The following is an 18215-nucleotide window of genomic DNA, read 5'->3' on the forward strand; positions in this document are numbered from 1 at the left end:
AAATCAGTACTTTGTCTTGTAGGCAGAAGCTTTAATCCAGACTAGTTGGAAAATAAGTATCTTCTGGGTTTTATTCATTCTCGCTAATATGAGTCACTGAGTAATTTGAGTTTTAAATTCTTAAAGCTGTGTAAGAAATATGAAGGTTTTAGTTGCAACAACTGATTGTTTGTAATACTCTTAATGTATAACCTCCTATCCCTGTAAGACTATGATGGTAGTGAATTAAATGGCAACAAATAGCAAGTATTTTGGTATTGTTTTGCATGTAGAAGCAGATGTCATACTGTACAGAAAGTGTGCATGTAGTATTACATTTGAGGAAAAAAGAAATGTGGGATGCAGAGGGGAACCGTGTTGACACAGTATATGGGTATCATAGTATTACAGTAAAAAAATCCTGTATGTACAGTAGAAACTGATGGGAATAAGCAGAGGAGTAGGGTAGGAGGTGAAAAAAAGGACAGTGATATCCAGGGAAGAAGAGAAGGAGCTAACTTAACTCACTGACAATTGATATTATAACACAGTTATTATTCTCATAGTAAAAGAATAACACAAGGCAAGATTCTTCTGTGGTTTCTCTTTGCACATTATTGGAGTTGCATCTTTAGCTTAAGAAAATGTTTTGCATCTTATACATTAACTATTTTACAATTAAGCTTTGATTTTACATTTCACTGTCCTAAGCTTCTGCCTGAACTAGTCCTCAGTAGATTTCATGGCAGTGCAGGTTAGTTTAACAAGCATAGGATTGTGTTCATTTTTAAGTGCCCCAAACGCGGACTTGTTCGAGTGAGCAGTTCAGATGTGATGATGGCAGATGTATCCCGGCAACGTGGATCTGTGATGGTGATAATGACTGTGGGGATATGAGCGATGAGGATCAAAGACATAATTGTGGTAGGTGGTTAATGCAAGTAGATACTGCACTTTGTCCTGCAGGTGTTTTTTAGAAAACAACCAGCCCCCAAGCTCTCACTCACTGCCTATTTTTCTACCCCATAAAGGTGCACATAAAGCTTGAAGTACAGTCTTTCTATACCTTCCTTTTCATGATATTGAATCAAAATTGAATATTTTACTAGTATAAAAACCCAACAGAACATTGTTTTAATTTTGTGGTTATTTCTTTTTGAATTGTTGAGTTGAAATGGAGATGTAGTTAACCTGGGTTGTGTGTATGATCTGGGCAGGTAGAGCAGCTTCAGTGGAGATACTCCCCAGTGATCATGCACTGCATCGTATGCATATTAATAACCACATGTTTGTGGCTTAAAATCTTTAAAAACTAGTGAGCAAAATAATTACAGTTAGTAATTATAGTATCTGTTCAGAAGGTGAAGGAAGGGAAGGAGGTTCAACAAGACTGGTCCTGCTTCTTGATTCTTTCAGGAATAGCTGGTTATACTTGTAGTCCTTGCCCTTATTAACTAATATTTCTACCTCTGCTTGCTCCCTGGACACAGAATAGCTTGAAAAAGGGAATAGAGGCTGTCCAGCTCCCAGAAAATCTGGCTGAAAAAGTTTATTTGAGAATCCAGTAAGACGCAGATTTCTGCATGTGTCCGCATTGCCTAAGGAGTGCTTTGGCTCCCAGTCAGCCTCCATGAAGGGCAATGTGCAGTTTTGTAAATGAGATGGTACAGTGGTATCTGTCTCTGCATGTGCAGTGGGACATGGCTCTGTTGTGGAATATGGGTGGATATCCAAGCTGTTTGTATGGGTGGTGGAGGAGGGTGTCACATACACAGAGTATAACTTGGTTAGTGGATGTGCTTTTCCTTCAGCAAACCGCAACTGCACAGCAGCAGAGTTCACTTGTGCCAACAATCGACCCCCGCTCAGGAGGTGCATTCCTCGGGCATGGGTCTGTGACGGTGATGCTGACTGCAGTGATGCTCTTGATGAACACCAGAACTGCACACGAAGGTCTTGCACAGAAAATGAGTTTACCTGTAGTAATGGCTTGTGCATCCGTAACACATACAGGTTTGTAACTTCCCAAGCAGCTTAGAGATTCTCAAAATTGCTAATTGTGATGGAGCTAATTCAACCTTTTTTTTCACACCATTTAATTGTAATTAGATCTACATATTGTAATGAAACTGTTAATCTGCTCTGCATTTGTGCATTAGCTTTGACTTGAAAATGCTCTAAAATTTTCTTTTAATATTCCTATTGCTCACCATTAGCACTTAATGCCTTTTATTGTCACTAGTAACCTCTCCTGGGGTGATTCTGTCTAGCTTGTAATGCACACAGGGAGTATTAGCAGGACTCACAAGACCAGACTATACAATATCACCCCAGTTTCTGAAAGTCTGTTCTATGGGAGCTAAAAATATCAACCTTCTTTGGAAATTGGGAGAGTGTGTATATTCATCTGCCCTGAAGACGTGATTGCCTTCTTATATTTGAAGAGAGTGTTCATTCTTCTTCAGGTGTGATAGGCGGAATGACTGTGGTGACAGCAGTGATGAAAGAGGATGCATCTATGAACCGTGTCAACAGCACCAGTTCACTTGTCAGAATGGGCGCTGCATTTCCAAAGCCTACGTCTGTGATGGGGATAATGACTGTGGTGATGAATCTGATGAGCTGGAACATCTCTGTAGTACACCAGAAGCGACCTGCTCTCCCCATCATTTTAAGTGTGACAATGGAAACTGCATTGAGCTGGTTAAAGTCTGCAATCGGTTGGATGATTGCTTAGATAACAGTGATGAAAAAGGATGTGGTATGTATACATTTGTTTGTCCTGCCTAATTTAAAAATCTTAGGCACCTTTGAAAAAATACATTCTTAAGGCAATTCCTTAATTCCAATCATATCTATTCCATTCCTGTTCTCCAGAAATTAAAATTATAAGAAATGTAACTTTTAAATTTTTTTGCTTTAATTAAGTCATACTTATCACATGCTGCTTTAACTGACTGTGTTGATGAGCTAATGATATAAACAACATGTATTTCATATGTTTTTATGCATTACCCTTGCATTTCCAAAATATGCCATAGCCCATACTTTGCACTTAGTGTTTTGTGACAGACTTCAGAGGTGGTAGAATAATTTTATATTAGATTGTGTTGTTTACTTTTTTCCTTTATTACAGCAGCCCACATCCACATTCAGCATTTTCAGGTGGTAGCAAGGAAAGAGAGACAGAGTGCATTGGAAAGTGACTGCACTATTACTCTGCTAGCTGGCTCCTTGAATAGAACTCCTTTCCTTTCCCAGGTGTAAATGAATGCAGTGACCCTTCAATCAGTGGATGTGATCATGACTGTACAGACACACAGACAAGTTTCTACTGTACTTGTCATCCCGGATACAAACTTATGTCTGATAAAAGGACTTGTGATGATATTGATGAGTGCAATGAAACTCCATCAGTATGTAGCCAGATTTGTGAGAACACAGCTGGCTCCTACATCTGTAAGTGTGCCCCAGGCTATATCCGGGAGCCTGATGGAAAAAGTTGCCGGCAAAATAGTAATATCTCCCCATACCTTATTTTTAGCAACCGTTACTATCTGAGAAATCTCACAGCAGATGGCCAGTCTTACTCTCTCATTTTGCAAGGACTGAGAAATGTGGTGGCACTGGACTTTGACAGGGTGGAAAAGAGGTTATACTGGATTGATGTGGGGAGGAATGTCATTGAACGAATGTTCCTAAATGGGACAAATAAGGAGACAGTGATAAGTGATGATGTGCCCAACGGGGAAGGTATCGCTGTTGACTGGGTTGGCAGGTAAGAAAATACATTTTTTGTCTTTCTGAGCTACTGAAGAAATGATGTGTGAAGAAGTTTATCTTAGGGCTTTTCCCCCACTCCATATGAAATCCTGATGAGTAGTGAAATAGTTTGGGTTGTGGATGCAGCGTTACACAACTGCTCTGAAGTAGTTTATTAGCATCTAATACATAACACTTAAATTACTCTGATACGTAGTATACTGAGGTTGTCAGACTTGCTCTCCCATTGATTATTTGCTAGCAGTTGTTGGGATTGGCATGCAGGTTTCACTCTGCATAAACAAAATATTGTAACAGGTAACTAGATCCCAGTGAAGTAAGTAACAGTAAACCTTAATGAAATTTAGCTCCTCTGCCAATGTGAAGAGCATGTGTCTTTGGCTCTTGAAAAATGCACCTTTAACTGACACACACAAAAAATGTGATCCACATAATTTTCTGTCAGGAGGTCAACATGTGGGTGAGGTAATTGGAAAACACATCTCATTATGGTACATTTTTAGTTGCCTGCTGTGTTTCAAAAAGTAGTCTGATTTACTGTCCCAGAACCTCTGTCATTATGTGGTGGCCACTCTGACAGTAGTCTTGCTGTGTTTCATCTTGCTTCCGAAGTGCAGTAATATAAGTATGAAAAGTTTAAATAGCATGGATCAGACTGTAAACTAATAAGAATTGTTCAAAAAGTCACTTCTGGAACTTAGGTGAGAGTGTTTATATGACTATGTCTATGTAATAGTTTTTATTTTTAAGCCACTTTGTCTCTAAACTAATGATAATTAATGTTGCTGGCAGCCCCAAATGCTTTATGAATCATGGAGAGATGATGAAGCAAAAGGCAAATTTTAGCTGAACTGGTCCTACAGCTTCATTTCCAATATAGCTTTTGAATTATTTCAGCTAGCATTAGTTATGTCTTCAGTCAGTTCTTGTTTAGGTGTTCCAGGCAGGCTGAAGAACAGTGCAATTGTTGAATTTTCCTGCTTGTTTTCTGCTTGTTTTCTGTGCAGAGAGAGGATTAAAGGATGCCATGAGATGCAGGTTGGAGAAGACTATTTTCTCCTCCTCCCTGGTGGGAATGGTGCTACTTAGGGTGGTGTAGGCAGAATTATACCTGTCAGGCTATTTCTGGAATGACACTGTAGATGCTGGAGCTGGGCAGCTCTACAGAGAATTTCAAAGTATCCTGCAGTGGTTCTAATTGAATTTAATGCTTTGGTTTGATGCTTTAAAAAAAAAACATTGCTTCTGCTTGTATGATTTCTTGGCTTACAGCTGTGTGTAATTCCCAGGCAAAGTAATAGAAGTGTTAGAAAATTCAAGGTGAAGTTTAAATTAGGGTGTGAAACTACTTAGGACTTTTCTAGCTGTTTGATGAGTGCAGAGGCAGCAGCATGGAGCAGTTGAGGATACTGTACAATGCCTTACTGCCCTGGTCACAGTCCATTGCACTGCATGTCTGTTTTCCTGCTCCTGGCCATTGTTGGTAGGAAAGAAAGGGAAGAGGGGTTCAGGAATTTTTAGGCAAATGGCATATTATTGCTCAACTGGGCACCTGCAAGTTTGAGTTTGGCACCACTGGTTGTGGTTACAAGGAAAACAGAAGTGAAAAGGGCAGCCTGGAGCATGGTTAGAAAAGGCATCAATGAAGTATGTGTTCCTTTGCAGTGGATACATTGCTTCTAGGAGAAAAAAAATTAAAGATGCTGTGAAGCAAAATAAGGGGGCAAAAATAATATTTAATAAATTAACATTCAAATATTTCAGAAAATTGTACTGGGTGGATGCCTACCGAGATTGTCTCTATGTCTCTGAACTTGATGGAAGATTCCGGAAAAAACTGCTGGATCGGTGTGTGGATGCCAACAATACTTTCTGCTTTCAGTATCCCAGAGCAGTTGTTGTTCATCCAAAATATGGGTATGACTTTCCAAGAGTCCTTTTCCTTTATTTTTCAAATAATCTTGCACTATTCTGAAAATCTGAAGTAGATTTGGGCTGCTTGCATTTAGATTTCTGTGATGTTAGTACTTATTTGCAGCTTAGGAGAAATAGTAGCTTGCCTGTTGTGGGTGTATATGCATGGCTGTCAGCTACCATTGGAAGTGGAATTTTGTTCCATATTGTCTGGAAAGTTCTGATTGCAAGGCTAAAAAGGTTGACAGAAGTGTGTATGGTTCGATTGGTGTTTGGGGCTGACTGACTTCAGTTGTGATTGCACAATTGTCTGCTGTAGCAGTTAAACTTAGAAATATATTAGCTTTCTTCTTCCTCAGTCTCTGCTTTAGTTCTGTGGCAGGAAATACTACATTTGAGGCATGGCTTCTAGTATTTATTTCAACAATCCTAACTCTAGGTATTCGTTTGAACAGACAGATTTACTGGACAGACTGGGCAGATCGAGCCTATATTGGACGAGCTGGCATGGATGGCAAGGAGAAGACTGTAATCATCTCTACCAAGTTAGAGTGGCCCAATGGACTTACCATAGATTACACCAATGACAAGCTCTACTGGACAGATGCCCATCTAAACTATATTGAGTATGCACACAGGAAATGTTAAAACAACTGAATGATCGCTCATGTCAGATTGTGTTGGGAGAATTTAGAGGTGCTGTGAAAACAATACATACTTCTGCCACTGACTCTAGAAAATTGGAGTCAGAATGTCTGGAGTAGTAGATGATATGGATCATTAGATGACACAGTAACTGAGTTGCTACATTCAGTGAAAATTGTTGAAAAATTACAGTGAAAAGGTTCACACACTGTACTAAAAGATGCAACTTCTCTGTGTCTAGTTATGCAACCTGAACCAAAGCAAAATTGACTATAAATTCCCTGTTTTTTGATTCTCTTGTTTTTGGTTATAGATGAGAATTGAGCTGTAACTAAACTAGTTATGTGCTAATAAGTTGTATACAAACTTTTAGAAGATGTCTGCATGCCCATAAGTGTGATATTTCCTGTTGGCAAGTGGGATTCTTTTGTCAATCAAGAAAAATCTATACATTGCTTCTAGTACTAGAAAATTCCCACCTAAATAGCAGTAAAAATAAGTAATAGTTATCTGACTAATTAAATTTTGAAACTCATAATACTGAAATATTTTGAAACTGATAACTTCTATTTATGTTAGTGTTCATATTTGTATTCATATTTACCTGCACATTTAGATTTATATTTGCACTTACTTCTATTCTTCTCTATTAATTCTTCTGGCAGCCTTTTCTATGATAAAGTATTAGAGATGTCCTTTTAAAAATGTGAGTTAATTATATGTGTGTTTCTCTTTCTCTCTCTCCTCTCTTGTATTTCATAATTTCCCCAGATATGAGGAAGGTATAGAAAAATGTAAAATCTTGTCAAAGATATCTCAGCAAAGGAAGCTCTAAATCAGAAAGACACGTAAAATTTAGGAATATAGGAAGTCTATTATTGTTTTCAGTGTTTCATTATTAGCAGTCTGAATCATCTAGGCAAGCTAGTCTCTTTTGTGACAAAAATAACTCGCTGTTAAGGCAATAAATGTGCAAAATTTCATTGTTCTAGCTAATGTGCTTCAGGAGGACTCTACATTTCAGTGGATGTTACTCTATTCCATTTATTTCCCTGAAATAGCCTGTTTTACTTTCCTCCATATACTAAAAAGAATTTGCTAAGGATGGTCATCTGTCTTTAGGGCATAAAGAAGCTGCAATTCTACATTTCATGTTTCTGGTAGCCAGTAATGAAGGACCATAAGCATACATAATGTGTGAAGAGAAAAGATGGAAAGAAGTTTTAGCATTTATCTAAATGTTTTGCACAAATTTTTCTTTGTGGAGGTACTCTGACCTGGATGGACATCATCGTCACACGGTGTACGATGGGACTCTACCTCATCCATTTGCAATAACAATTTTTGAAGACACAATATATTGGACTGACTGGAACACAAGGACAGTTGAAAAAGGAAATAAATATGATGGATCAGAAAGGACTGTTCTTGTGAATACCACACACAGACCATTTGACATCCATGTTTACCATCCATACAGACAACCATTTGGTGAGAAAAGAGAATTACATTTGTGTTTAGAGGGCCAGCTGTTATTTGGGGACTAGTTGTAAAGGACCCTGAGTGTGCTCAGCTTTTGCCTTTGCTGAGTGAAATAATAGACACAGAGTAAATGTAGGCATCTAGTTTACATTTATAAATTGCCTTTTCTTTGAAAAGCAATAACTGCTAATGCATAATTTTAAATTAGTTTCTAAAACATCATTGCTGGATAGCATAGATTTTGTGTACATGAAATGACACATATTTGTCTCATGAAATGTCTACTTATCTAGGTTTTGGTTTTCAACCTCTTACATTTAAGGTTTCAAAACAGTATTAGAGGAATCTATCATAGATTGAAACATTTGTGTTTTGGAATTTATGACGTATGGTAATACTACTTTTCTATTTTACCAGTTAATAATCCTTGTGGCACCAATAATGGTGGTTGTTCCCATCTTTGCCTAATAAAAGCTGGTGGTCAGGGGTTTTCCTGTGAATGTCCTGATAACTTCATGGTCATACAGTTTGGCAATACAGCCCACTGCCTTCCAATGTGCTCTAGCACCCAGTTTCTCTGTGCAGACACTGAGAGGTAAGTCTGCAGCTCACCATCGTTTTTTCCATGTGCTTTTAAGGCTATGTTTTACAGTTCAGTCTGTTCAAAAGGGCAGGAAATTAGGGCTTCCTTCTGTTCTCATTATGAATTTGTGACATGCTTGCAGAGAGAAAACTAGGAAAAGACGGGAAGGCAGGCTTTCATTTTGGAAAAGTACTTCTAGGCTGGTTCCTTAAGTAGTACTTCTTAACTTTTCTTACTGTTATAGGCATTGCAGATGTAGCAAAGTTTGGGTTGTTAGAAGCATGTACCTCCAGAAACCATTTCTTGTTGAATTCTCAAACCTAGAATTTTATTTTATATCTTTTTTAAACATATTTTACAATGTTTCTGTTTCTGCCAAAAATATACTGTCTGCCAGTGTCCCAGGAAAGCCATTTAGCTGACATGAGAGCACATTTCTAACCCCTTTTACTGAGACAGCAGTGGAGGGAGAGGAATGATGATATAAGAGCTCTTGTACTGATGTATCACCCTGGAGCCTGTGAGGAAGATGTGCTTATTGGGTTGCCTTTTGAAGCAGTGTTACAATGATAATCTCTAGTGAAATTTTTTGTGCTAAAGTTTGGGTGCATTATTGAAATATTACCTCATTAAATGATTGATCTAAAAAATATTAGAGAGGATTACCACAAATAAACATAAAAATTAATTCTTTATTGTTTTCTGTGAACTTCCTTCTGGAAGTCTACCAATATCATCTGTTTATCATCTGTTTCTGGTGACAGTATTCTGGCATATTTTATTAGCATTTGATATATGAAATAGAAGGCATAAAATTCAAGATGTTTTGGATGTTTCAAGAAATATCACTAAGACAAGACTGTCTTTTGTGCTGTAAAAGGATGGTTGTACATCTGTAAAGCTATATCCTCAGCAGAGAACACACTGTTTTCCCTTTGTAGGTGTATTCCCATCTGGTGGAAGTGTGACGGGCAGAGGGACTGTCGAGATGGCTCAGACGAGCCCCCAACCTGCCCGCATCGCTACTGTCCTGTGGGGCAGTTCCAGTGCAATGATGGCAACTGCACAAGCTCACATTTCTTATGCAATGCCCAGCCGGACTGCCATGACAGATCGGACGAAGATCCTGTACTTTGTGGTATGTTCCAGCACATAAATTAAGCTGTTTTGCCAGTATAAAGCATGTAATCACATATAAATTTCATAATCACTACAGCTTTTTCAAAGATAGAAAGATGAGATAGATAGATGTAGTCGTCTGTAGTCTTGCACCTGCTGGAGCATTTCACCTCTGTGCAAGCAGGGTAAAGGACAGCAAAAATGTACTATATCAAACATAAACAGTTTCTATACCTCCAAGACATATTTGCACTGAGGTAAATTACTATTTGAGATATCAAATATTAGAAACAGGACTCACTTTGTTTTGCGCTGGGTAAAGCCATGGTGATTATGAAGAGTCTAGGGCTTCCTAATGCCCAGGTCAGTCTACTTTTAACTCTGTTGTAGTTCGTGTGATGGGACAAAATTATTACATCCTCTGCATTGCCCAGAATCCAGTTCATGTGGGAAGATTTGTTTTGGAGAGCAGTTTGTGATGGCAGTCTTATAGAAATGTAGCATAATTATGCTTGTGGAATAATGTTATCTCCTTAAAAACGTATGCTATTCCACATACTTATGTCTAATTTAAAAAGCATATCCCTCCTTCTCTTTTTGCAAATAATGTAGTTCTGGCAGCTACAAGCAAGTAATATAAAGCAAAGGGGAGAGAAGTGTGGTTATATAACTGATTGTGTCATTGCCTTCCATTCCAACGGGGTTCTAACAACGACAGAATTAAATGAAATGTCAATTTTAACTGAGTTTCAAATAGCTAAGATTTTAAGTGTGACACAGGGGAATTTAAAAGTAGAAGCATGGCAGCTGTGTAATGCTGGGTACAGCATAACATACTGGGTACAATAAAAATCAGTTTAGATCTATGTAATTCCTTTTACTTGTTATCACGTGCATGGTAACAGAATCCTCGGTCTAGAACATTAATGGAAATTATAATACACTGTTTTCTCTGGAACAGTTTGGCAGTGTATGTAAAAGAAAGTAGTAGAGTGGAGCATGGCAAGAAATTCTGGAGGTAGAGACAAGTTTTGACTTCTGTTTCCAGAGGTACTCCAGTTTGCCAGCACTGCTGATACCACCTTTCAGTGCTTTGCCCTTTGGGAATAGAGGCTATATTTTTCTAGGTTGTGCAGCTGATATTAGATGGTCTTCTCCTATGTTTTCTGTCATGATCATTCGTAGAGAAACAGGTTCATCAGGCAATACACACCTAAGCTGATAGCATGGCCAGAGCCAAAATGCCACTTAGCTCCTCTGTGAAGTGAGTGGGAGACCCTGCCTCAATCATGTTGAATGCTGGGTTTACTTCCCTCTGCTTTAGGAGAAGGTAGTATATATTTTGCTCCTAGAAAACTGTAGAGCCTTAGTGAGCTTGTCTGAAGATACCTGGGGAAAATGTGACATGTGATGTTAGAAATGTGCACCTCAACTGCTTTAACTGGGTGAGGATATGTTACATTTTAAATTTCTTTGTGGCTTTGTTTTAACTGTTGATGTAAACGTAAGGGCTCACTTGAAATAACAGCAGCAGATGATTTCTCTGAGTTTCAGTATCCTAACAGCTGATCTGTATTCTTTCAGCCAATCACCAGTGTGAAACTCATCAGTGGCAGTGTGCCAACAAACGATGTATCCCAGAAGCCTGGCAGTGTGATAGAGAGGATGACTGTGGTGACAACTCAGATGAAGACAGTGCTCACTGTGCCAGTAGAACCTGTCCCCCAGGCCAATTTAAATGTGACAATGGCCGCTGTATCCCACAGTCCTGGAAGTGTGATGTGGATGATGATTGTGGTGACAACTCTGATGAGCCATTCCACGAATGCAGTAAGCACACAGCTGTAGTAAAATGCCTACATTGAAGTGCACTAAGAGCAGAGTGAACCACGTAATTTAATTTTCCTGAGATTGAAAGTTAGTTGGAAAGGAGTATTTTCTGCAAGCTAATTGCATTTGTGTAGTAAGGAGTGTTAGAAAACATAGAGACTATGTGATAATTTACTATTTACTTATTCTTGAAGGAGAGGAAGCCTATATATGCTGGCTAGATTATCAGAAACTGGCAGCATCTCACACTTTCTTGATGCTGGGATTTTTCTATGTGCTCTAGCATGTCTCTCTGAACTAATGGGCATCTTCAAGAACTTGTGATGAAGTTTTTGCCGTCTGAGGACAAGCTGCCTCCCCTGGCTTCCACATTTGGGGCTATTGCCAGTTTCACCAGCTCTGAATAGTTTAGGGAAAAACACAGTGAGTTGAGTGTGATTTGATCCTGTGATGGGTTTGTAGCATATGCAGAATACAAGCAGCATAGATTGGAAATGATAGTAAAATCAGATTCATTTAATGCTTTCTCTTTTACAACACAAAAATTATCAGATAGCTCTTTTTAGTCAAAATAATTGACTGTAAATCATAAAAGGTTAGGAGAGGCAGAAAAGCAAGGAGGGTGGTTAATGGCTCAGTAACACAATTAATTTTAACTACTGCCTCTTTCAGTGGGACCTGCTTATCGATGTGACAATCACACACAGTTCAGCTGTAGAACCAACTACCGTTGCGTACCATTGTGGGCAGTGTGCAATGGGAATGATGACTGTAGAGACAACAGCGATGAACAAGGCTGTGGTGAGTTTGGAGAAGGTCATTTCAATGTAACTTTGTGCCTGGAATATTGCTCCAATTTGCAAACACTCAGATTTTCTGAAAGCCCTCAGTAATAATGTATCTGGGCATAGACTATGCTAATGTGTGCTGTTTTGTTGTCAAACTGTCTACACTTCAGAGGAGATGACTTGCAATCCTTCTGGAGATTTCCGTTGTGACAATCATCGATGTATCCCGCTGCGCTGGAAGTGTGATGGAGATGATGACTGTGGAGATAACTCTGATGAGCATAACTGCAGTGAGTTGTTGTTTTCTTCATAATTATACAGTTCCACTTTTGACTTAAATATCCTTCTATTTTTTATGAGAACAAGGCAGCTCTCAAGTGCAACCCTTCTTTGTTTTATATGGTGGCATCTCTTTTATTTGCTGAAATACCACACTGATATAAAGGATGCATAAAACCACTAATCCATCCAATCATCACAATAACACAAATTCCTGTTTTCCACTGAGAAGTGACATTTGAATTTTATCCTGTGTGCAAATGTATAGTTTCTTAAACAATAATAATGGATCTTTTCTCTCATATTTAAATTAAAAGTTTCTGTATAATTCTGTTTTGAAACAAAGTCTGCAGTGATTTTCCTTTTTTCTGTGTCAAGAGGGACATTACCATATTTAAGGAGTAATTGGGGGTAATGTTGTTTTAACATAATTGAATTTTTAAGATTTTACCTCTGCCCACATTACTTTTGTCTGGTTCAATGAGGTAGGTGTGGATGTTTAACTCTACATCTGGTAAACTTTTCCTATGTGTACATTGATTTTAAATGAAGGTCCTCGTGAGTGCACAGAAAGTGAGTACCGTTGTGACAACCTGCGCTGCATTCCTTCCCGGTGGATCTGCGACCACGATGACGACTGTGAGGACAATTCAGATGAACGTGACTGTGGTGTGTATTTTCTGAATGCTGCCTTTTACATGTTCACACTCTTGTTTCTAATGTGATAAATTATTCTGCAAAATGATCTTTTATGGGAAGCATCTTTAAAGAACTAAAGTTCACCCTGTCATGTTAGTCACTCCACCAAAAATAGAGAATACCACAGTTTTTGTAGTCTGAGGTTTTCCAGCATTTTTAGAAGATTGTTTTCAAAATATAAAAAGTTTTTCTGTCTTTGAACAAGAAGATCTTTCAACAGTTACTTCTTAATCTTTTCAGAGCTGAGAACCTGCCACCCAGGTTATTTCCAGTGTGAGAGTGGACACTGTGTTGCAGAGCGCTTCAGATGTGATGGAAATGCAGACTGCCTTGATTTCTCTGATGAAGCAACATGTCGTGAGTTATAAGCTTTGCAATTGGTGCTCATTGTGCTCACTTCCAGGAATATTTGCACTTTTCCCTATTTTAAGTGAAATGACTCCTTAGAGATATAGAATTCTGCAGTGCTCAGTGATTTTAGTAAAAATTCAGGATAAGCATAATATTTTGAATCAGCATTTTAACATAATAATGGGTCGCCGTCTCTTACACTGATTGTAAACACATTCTTAATGGTAGGAAATGAATGTGTTTACCAAGTCCAGGAGAAGATACACATGTGATTGAATTAAAATTTTTCACTATCCCTTGAGCGCTGCAGGAGCCAAACTGTTTCAATTGTACCAAATTCTAACAAGGTTTCTAATGAGATTGTTTTCTATAATACTCAAAGTAGTGTAAAGTGTCCTAAAGTGTCAGTGAACCCAAGGAAATAATAAACTTTTTTATAATTTCTGTTTTCCTTTGGTGTATTGATCTGTTGTGAAAAAAATGTCTGTAGCTTGCCTGGATCTACAGCTGCAGCTGTTTACCCAGAAAGTATTGTTCATAGTTGGAATGAAAATATTCCCTCTGTGCTCTATCTGCATTGACTGACATCGGCTTTTTGGGTGATACTGATGTGCTGGTTTTGACTTACCTGTTCCCATGATCTTAGGCTTCAGTACTTGGGAGAAGCTCCTCATATAGTATCTCCTATTATGGATTTAAGTGTTTTTAAAAACAATATGGGGTTGGACTGACTATTTTTCATAAAAAACATAACATTTTTATTGTAAATGAAAATGTAATAATTTTCTTTGATTTTCAGCAACACGGTATCCTAATGGTACATACTGCCCACCCATGATGTTTGAATGCAAAAATCATGTCTGTATTCAGCCATACTGGAAATGTGATGGGGATAATGATTGTGGAGATGACTCTGATGAAGAACTTCATCTTTGCTGTAAGAGAAAGAAATGATATTAAAATGAACAATATGCCTAATCTCTAAATATGATAGATCAATTAGAAAATAAATTGTAATTCTTTGGGATGAGTGCTAAGAATTTTGCTCTACATGCAAGTTCACTTCATTCTGTGGCAGTATGTTTGTATATGTGGTTATGAAAGTGAGGAGAAGCATTTCAGAGATAAGCTTCACTATTCATGTTTCACTATTTCACATTTTTCAAGTTGGTTATCAAAAATAAGAACATCAGTTTGAAATAAAAGATAAATTCAGATAATGTATATTGTCACAAGTGCTGAACTTTCAAAGCTATTAGTGTTGCCACTATATCTTTGTAAATATGGCTAAGAAGTCCTGACTTGAGGTCTAATAATGAGGTCTTGGAGGTGCTACTTAAACTGGTTTTGTCAGTAATGCACTTAAATAACATGTTGGATTTCCAGTCAATTTTCTTCATAAACAAACCTAGAAAACTCAGTGTTATATGTAATTAGAGAATTTGTCTTTGGCCAAACGTGTTCTGATAAAAAAAAGTGTAATGTCCTAACATACAATCACCAAAATACGCAGAAAATATTTTTTTGTCTGAATGCCTCCTCACCTTTTGAAATATACAGAACATATAGATGTTCCAAGAGAAAAGTGATATGAATAATTTGTGACCCAGTGGCCTGAAGTATCAAAATGTGCCTGATTGACCTCTGTGCTTTTAGTGGATGTTGCCTGTGAATCTCCGTTCCGTTTCCGGTGTGACAACAATCGCTGTATTTACAGTCACGAGCTGTGCAACCAGGAGGACGACTGTAGAGATGGGAGTGACGAGAAGGAGGAACACTGTATGTTTACAAAACTGAACGTCAAATTCAGTAATTTTGATGTGCTTCATATTTAATAATACCAAAGGAATGTCAAAGTTAACCTCAGATAATGAAAACAAAAGCTCACTATGAAATAATTTTAACTGTGGTTATTGGTACTATGTATTTATAGCTCTCTGTACAAGTAGCAAAAATGGGCAAGCATTTGTCTGAAAAGTAAAGAGCGTGATTTTCAAACAATACTGGATTTTATTATAAGCACCAGTTACATATTTGCTCATCTTACTATGAGCTCTACATAAAAAGGAGGAAGAGGAAAGAGTTTGGCTGTATGGTAAAATTGGGATGGGATGGCTAGCTGGGACTTTTACCATTTGTTTATTTTAATACTTCCTGAAGTTGTGGTTCTGTTAATATTCAGTAGGTTTTTGCCCTCAGAAATCTTATGTAGTTCTCGCTGACTGCTGTACATTTTCAAGTGTAATAATATTTTTAGTTGCTTAATGATATTATTTGCTGGCTTTATTGTACATATTCTAAATGTTAATAGTTTACTAATATCTATAATTTCTTGAAGTCTGCCGTAGGTGTATGAAGTATATCATTAAAGGATCTTAATAAGGTTGTACTATTAAGAGGAAAGTTTGGTCAAATGTTAACACAAAGAATTTTCCTTCTGTCTTTTTTATAAAACAGCAGACTTCTTTCAATTCATGGATATGTGACTAGAAATCAGGATGTTACATCTTGGCTATGGTTTTAACTTCATGCAGACTTCCAAAGGCGTCTTGCCACTGTTTTACCAGATGGCATCAGCTTCCCCATTTGCATTGGAGAATAGGGCTGTCTGTTGGTACTTCATAGTTTAAACTGTGACAGAGGAATATTTCTCTTCCTGATTGTAGGTAGAGAGCCAACACCAAGACCTTGTAAAGGTGAAGAATTCAAGTGCAGTAATGGAAATTGCATTCCCCTACATTATGTCTGTGACAATTATGATGACTGTGGAGACCACTTTGATGAAATAGGCTGCAGTAAGTAATAATATCAATAAAATACAAAATTACAATGCTGTTGAAATAGATATTTCTGAAACTGAAAGCAATGAAGGTTTTTTCTTTAATACCATACTAAGAAGTATTGTTTTTTAAGTAGCCTCTGTGAATTTCCTTATTGTTTTTTAATGAGCCCATTCTAGGATTATTCAGTTAGCGAGGACAATATTTACTGTTTTCATTCTTTCATTACTTTAGTTTATTTTGTTTTAATTCTCTTCTTTTTTCATTTCTTTTGCGTGTAACTTCCAAAAACATATAGATGTGCTACTTAGAGACATGGTTTAGTGGGTCTTGCCAGTGTTTGGTTTGTAATACAACCTGATGACCTTAAAGATCTTTTCCAGCTTGAATGATTTCATCGTTCCCTGAAATTCAGTGCTCTGAACACAGTCTTGTTTAGACTTAGAGTATTTATGCATCCAAAAAAAAAAAATTGATATTGGTTTTGATCTTGTTTTGAAATATGTTGTGTTACAGAAGCAAGAACATCCACCTATTTCAACCATAATTGCAATAGACTAACCTATGGAGTTATTAGTAGGCAGACTCTGAACTGATACATGGTTCCTCCAGCCCTGTTTAAAAAAAGTACATTGAGATGCTTCTATTTTCCTTTTTACAGACATCACCACAGAATGCTTTAAGGACCACTAGTCCTTTGCCTGTTGGCCCTCTCAGATCCTCTGTATAGCTTTTATGAACCATTTATTATATATTTACTAGCATCCATTTAAATGTAAAAGCTCTGACTTGAACTTTGACATGAGAGGTATTCCATGAAATAACCAAACCTTTTTCTGAGGTATTCCTCAGAAAAAACCAAAACAAAACCCGAAATTTTTATGTCAATATATAGACAGCTGCAGAGTGGTAATATGAGCATACACTTGTAATTTCAATTTGTCAGGCTGTGATGGCATCAAGTGAATGTGTGCCAAATGCTACATGGGTGGTTTGCAATCTAGCAGATTTCCAAAACACAAATAACTTGGAAGCCTATAGTGTCGTCCATTTTGGAGCAGCCAATTTCTCTGTTTCAATTACCATCCCAATGGTCTTTAGGTAATACAGCCCAATGCAATGACTTGATGAAAATATAGAAGTATAAAAAGGCAATGAAGCAGTGTGAACAGACACCACCTGATGTCTGCATTCAGCTCTTTGGGAATAAATGTGAATACAGATCAGATGGTGACATTTGGAGCCTTTCCAACATCAAATACCTGCTATAATGAAAATGGAATATTTGTGTGTGTATGTGTACAATGAATTTATGCTTCTACATGTGTATGAAATTAGTTGTTTAAACTTAATTTAATCAGCACTGGAATGTGTATGTAAAAAGAACATAATCAGCTTAATGTGAAGTTTTTGCTATACATCTGTATCTTTTCCTCATGATCTTCCAATAAGCATACTATTTATCTTTTCTGCTTATATAACAGATTGGTGTTTTTACTCAAGTATTTTATGCATATATACAGTATATATAAACCAATAGATTTCTATATGTACTTTAAGACATGTGTAATTTTCATTACCTGTTACAGACTATTATCCCTGACTTGGCTTTTCCATTATAGGAATGTTTTAAAGGGCAGTGCATTCTGTGCAATGACATGTACTGTCTGCAGTAGGCTTTAGATTAGGTTTGGCATGAACTACATGCCATCTTCTCTCCAGTTTCCAGATGTTAATAATGTAGGGCCTGTGTTATACTTGATATCAATTGAGAGTATGCCTTGTTCAGCTGATAAGAAAGCCCTGGATAAGAATGAGCCCTGTTGGCAAAGTTAGGCATTAGATTCAAATCTCTTAAATTCTGCAGTTGCTGCAGATTGGTGGTAATTTAGAATGTGATTTCTGTTAAGTAAGGTGCACTTTAATGATCATGGATCTTTTCCTGACCCTCTTCACTAGCTGACAACTTTCTTAACCAGTGGT

At 37.5% G+C, this 18215-nt stretch overlaps 1 protein-coding gene across 1 annotated transcript in view; it reads left to right on the forward strand.

The window, feature by feature from the left end:
• The window catches only part of LRP2 (LDL receptor related protein 2), a 110705-nt gene that overhangs the window by 73647 nt on the left and 18843 nt on the right, over window positions 1–18215 (forward strand). The window contains exons 47-63 of the mRNA XM_074548547.1: window positions 772–903; window positions 1791–1992; window positions 2445–2740; window positions 3241–3757; window positions 5527–5679; window positions 6132–6302; window positions 7589–7812; window positions 8221–8398; window positions 9328–9524; window positions 11090–11335; window positions 12008–12136; window positions 12294–12413; window positions 12955–13071; window positions 13342–13458; window positions 14252–14389; window positions 15109–15231; window positions 16119–16247. Coding sequence (XP_074404648.1) covers window positions 772–903; window positions 1791–1992; window positions 2445–2740; window positions 3241–3757; window positions 5527–5679; window positions 6132–6302; window positions 7589–7812; window positions 8221–8398; window positions 9328–9524; window positions 11090–11335; window positions 12008–12136; window positions 12294–12413; window positions 12955–13071; window positions 13342–13458; window positions 14252–14389; window positions 15109–15231; window positions 16119–16247 — 3189 coding nt within the window. The remainder of the gene's footprint in view (window positions 1–771; window positions 904–1790; window positions 1993–2444; window positions 2741–3240; window positions 3758–5526; window positions 5680–6131; window positions 6303–7588; window positions 7813–8220; window positions 8399–9327; window positions 9525–11089; window positions 11336–12007; window positions 12137–12293; window positions 12414–12954; window positions 13072–13341; window positions 13459–14251; window positions 14390–15108; window positions 15232–16118; window positions 16248–18215) is intronic.

Source organism: Zonotrichia albicollis, chromosome 10 (genome assembly GCF_047830755.1).
Source record: "Zonotrichia albicollis isolate bZonAlb1 chromosome 10, bZonAlb1.hap1, whole genome shotgun sequence".
Lineage (NCBI taxonomy): Eukaryota > Metazoa > Chordata > Aves > Passeriformes > Passerellidae > Zonotrichia > Zonotrichia albicollis.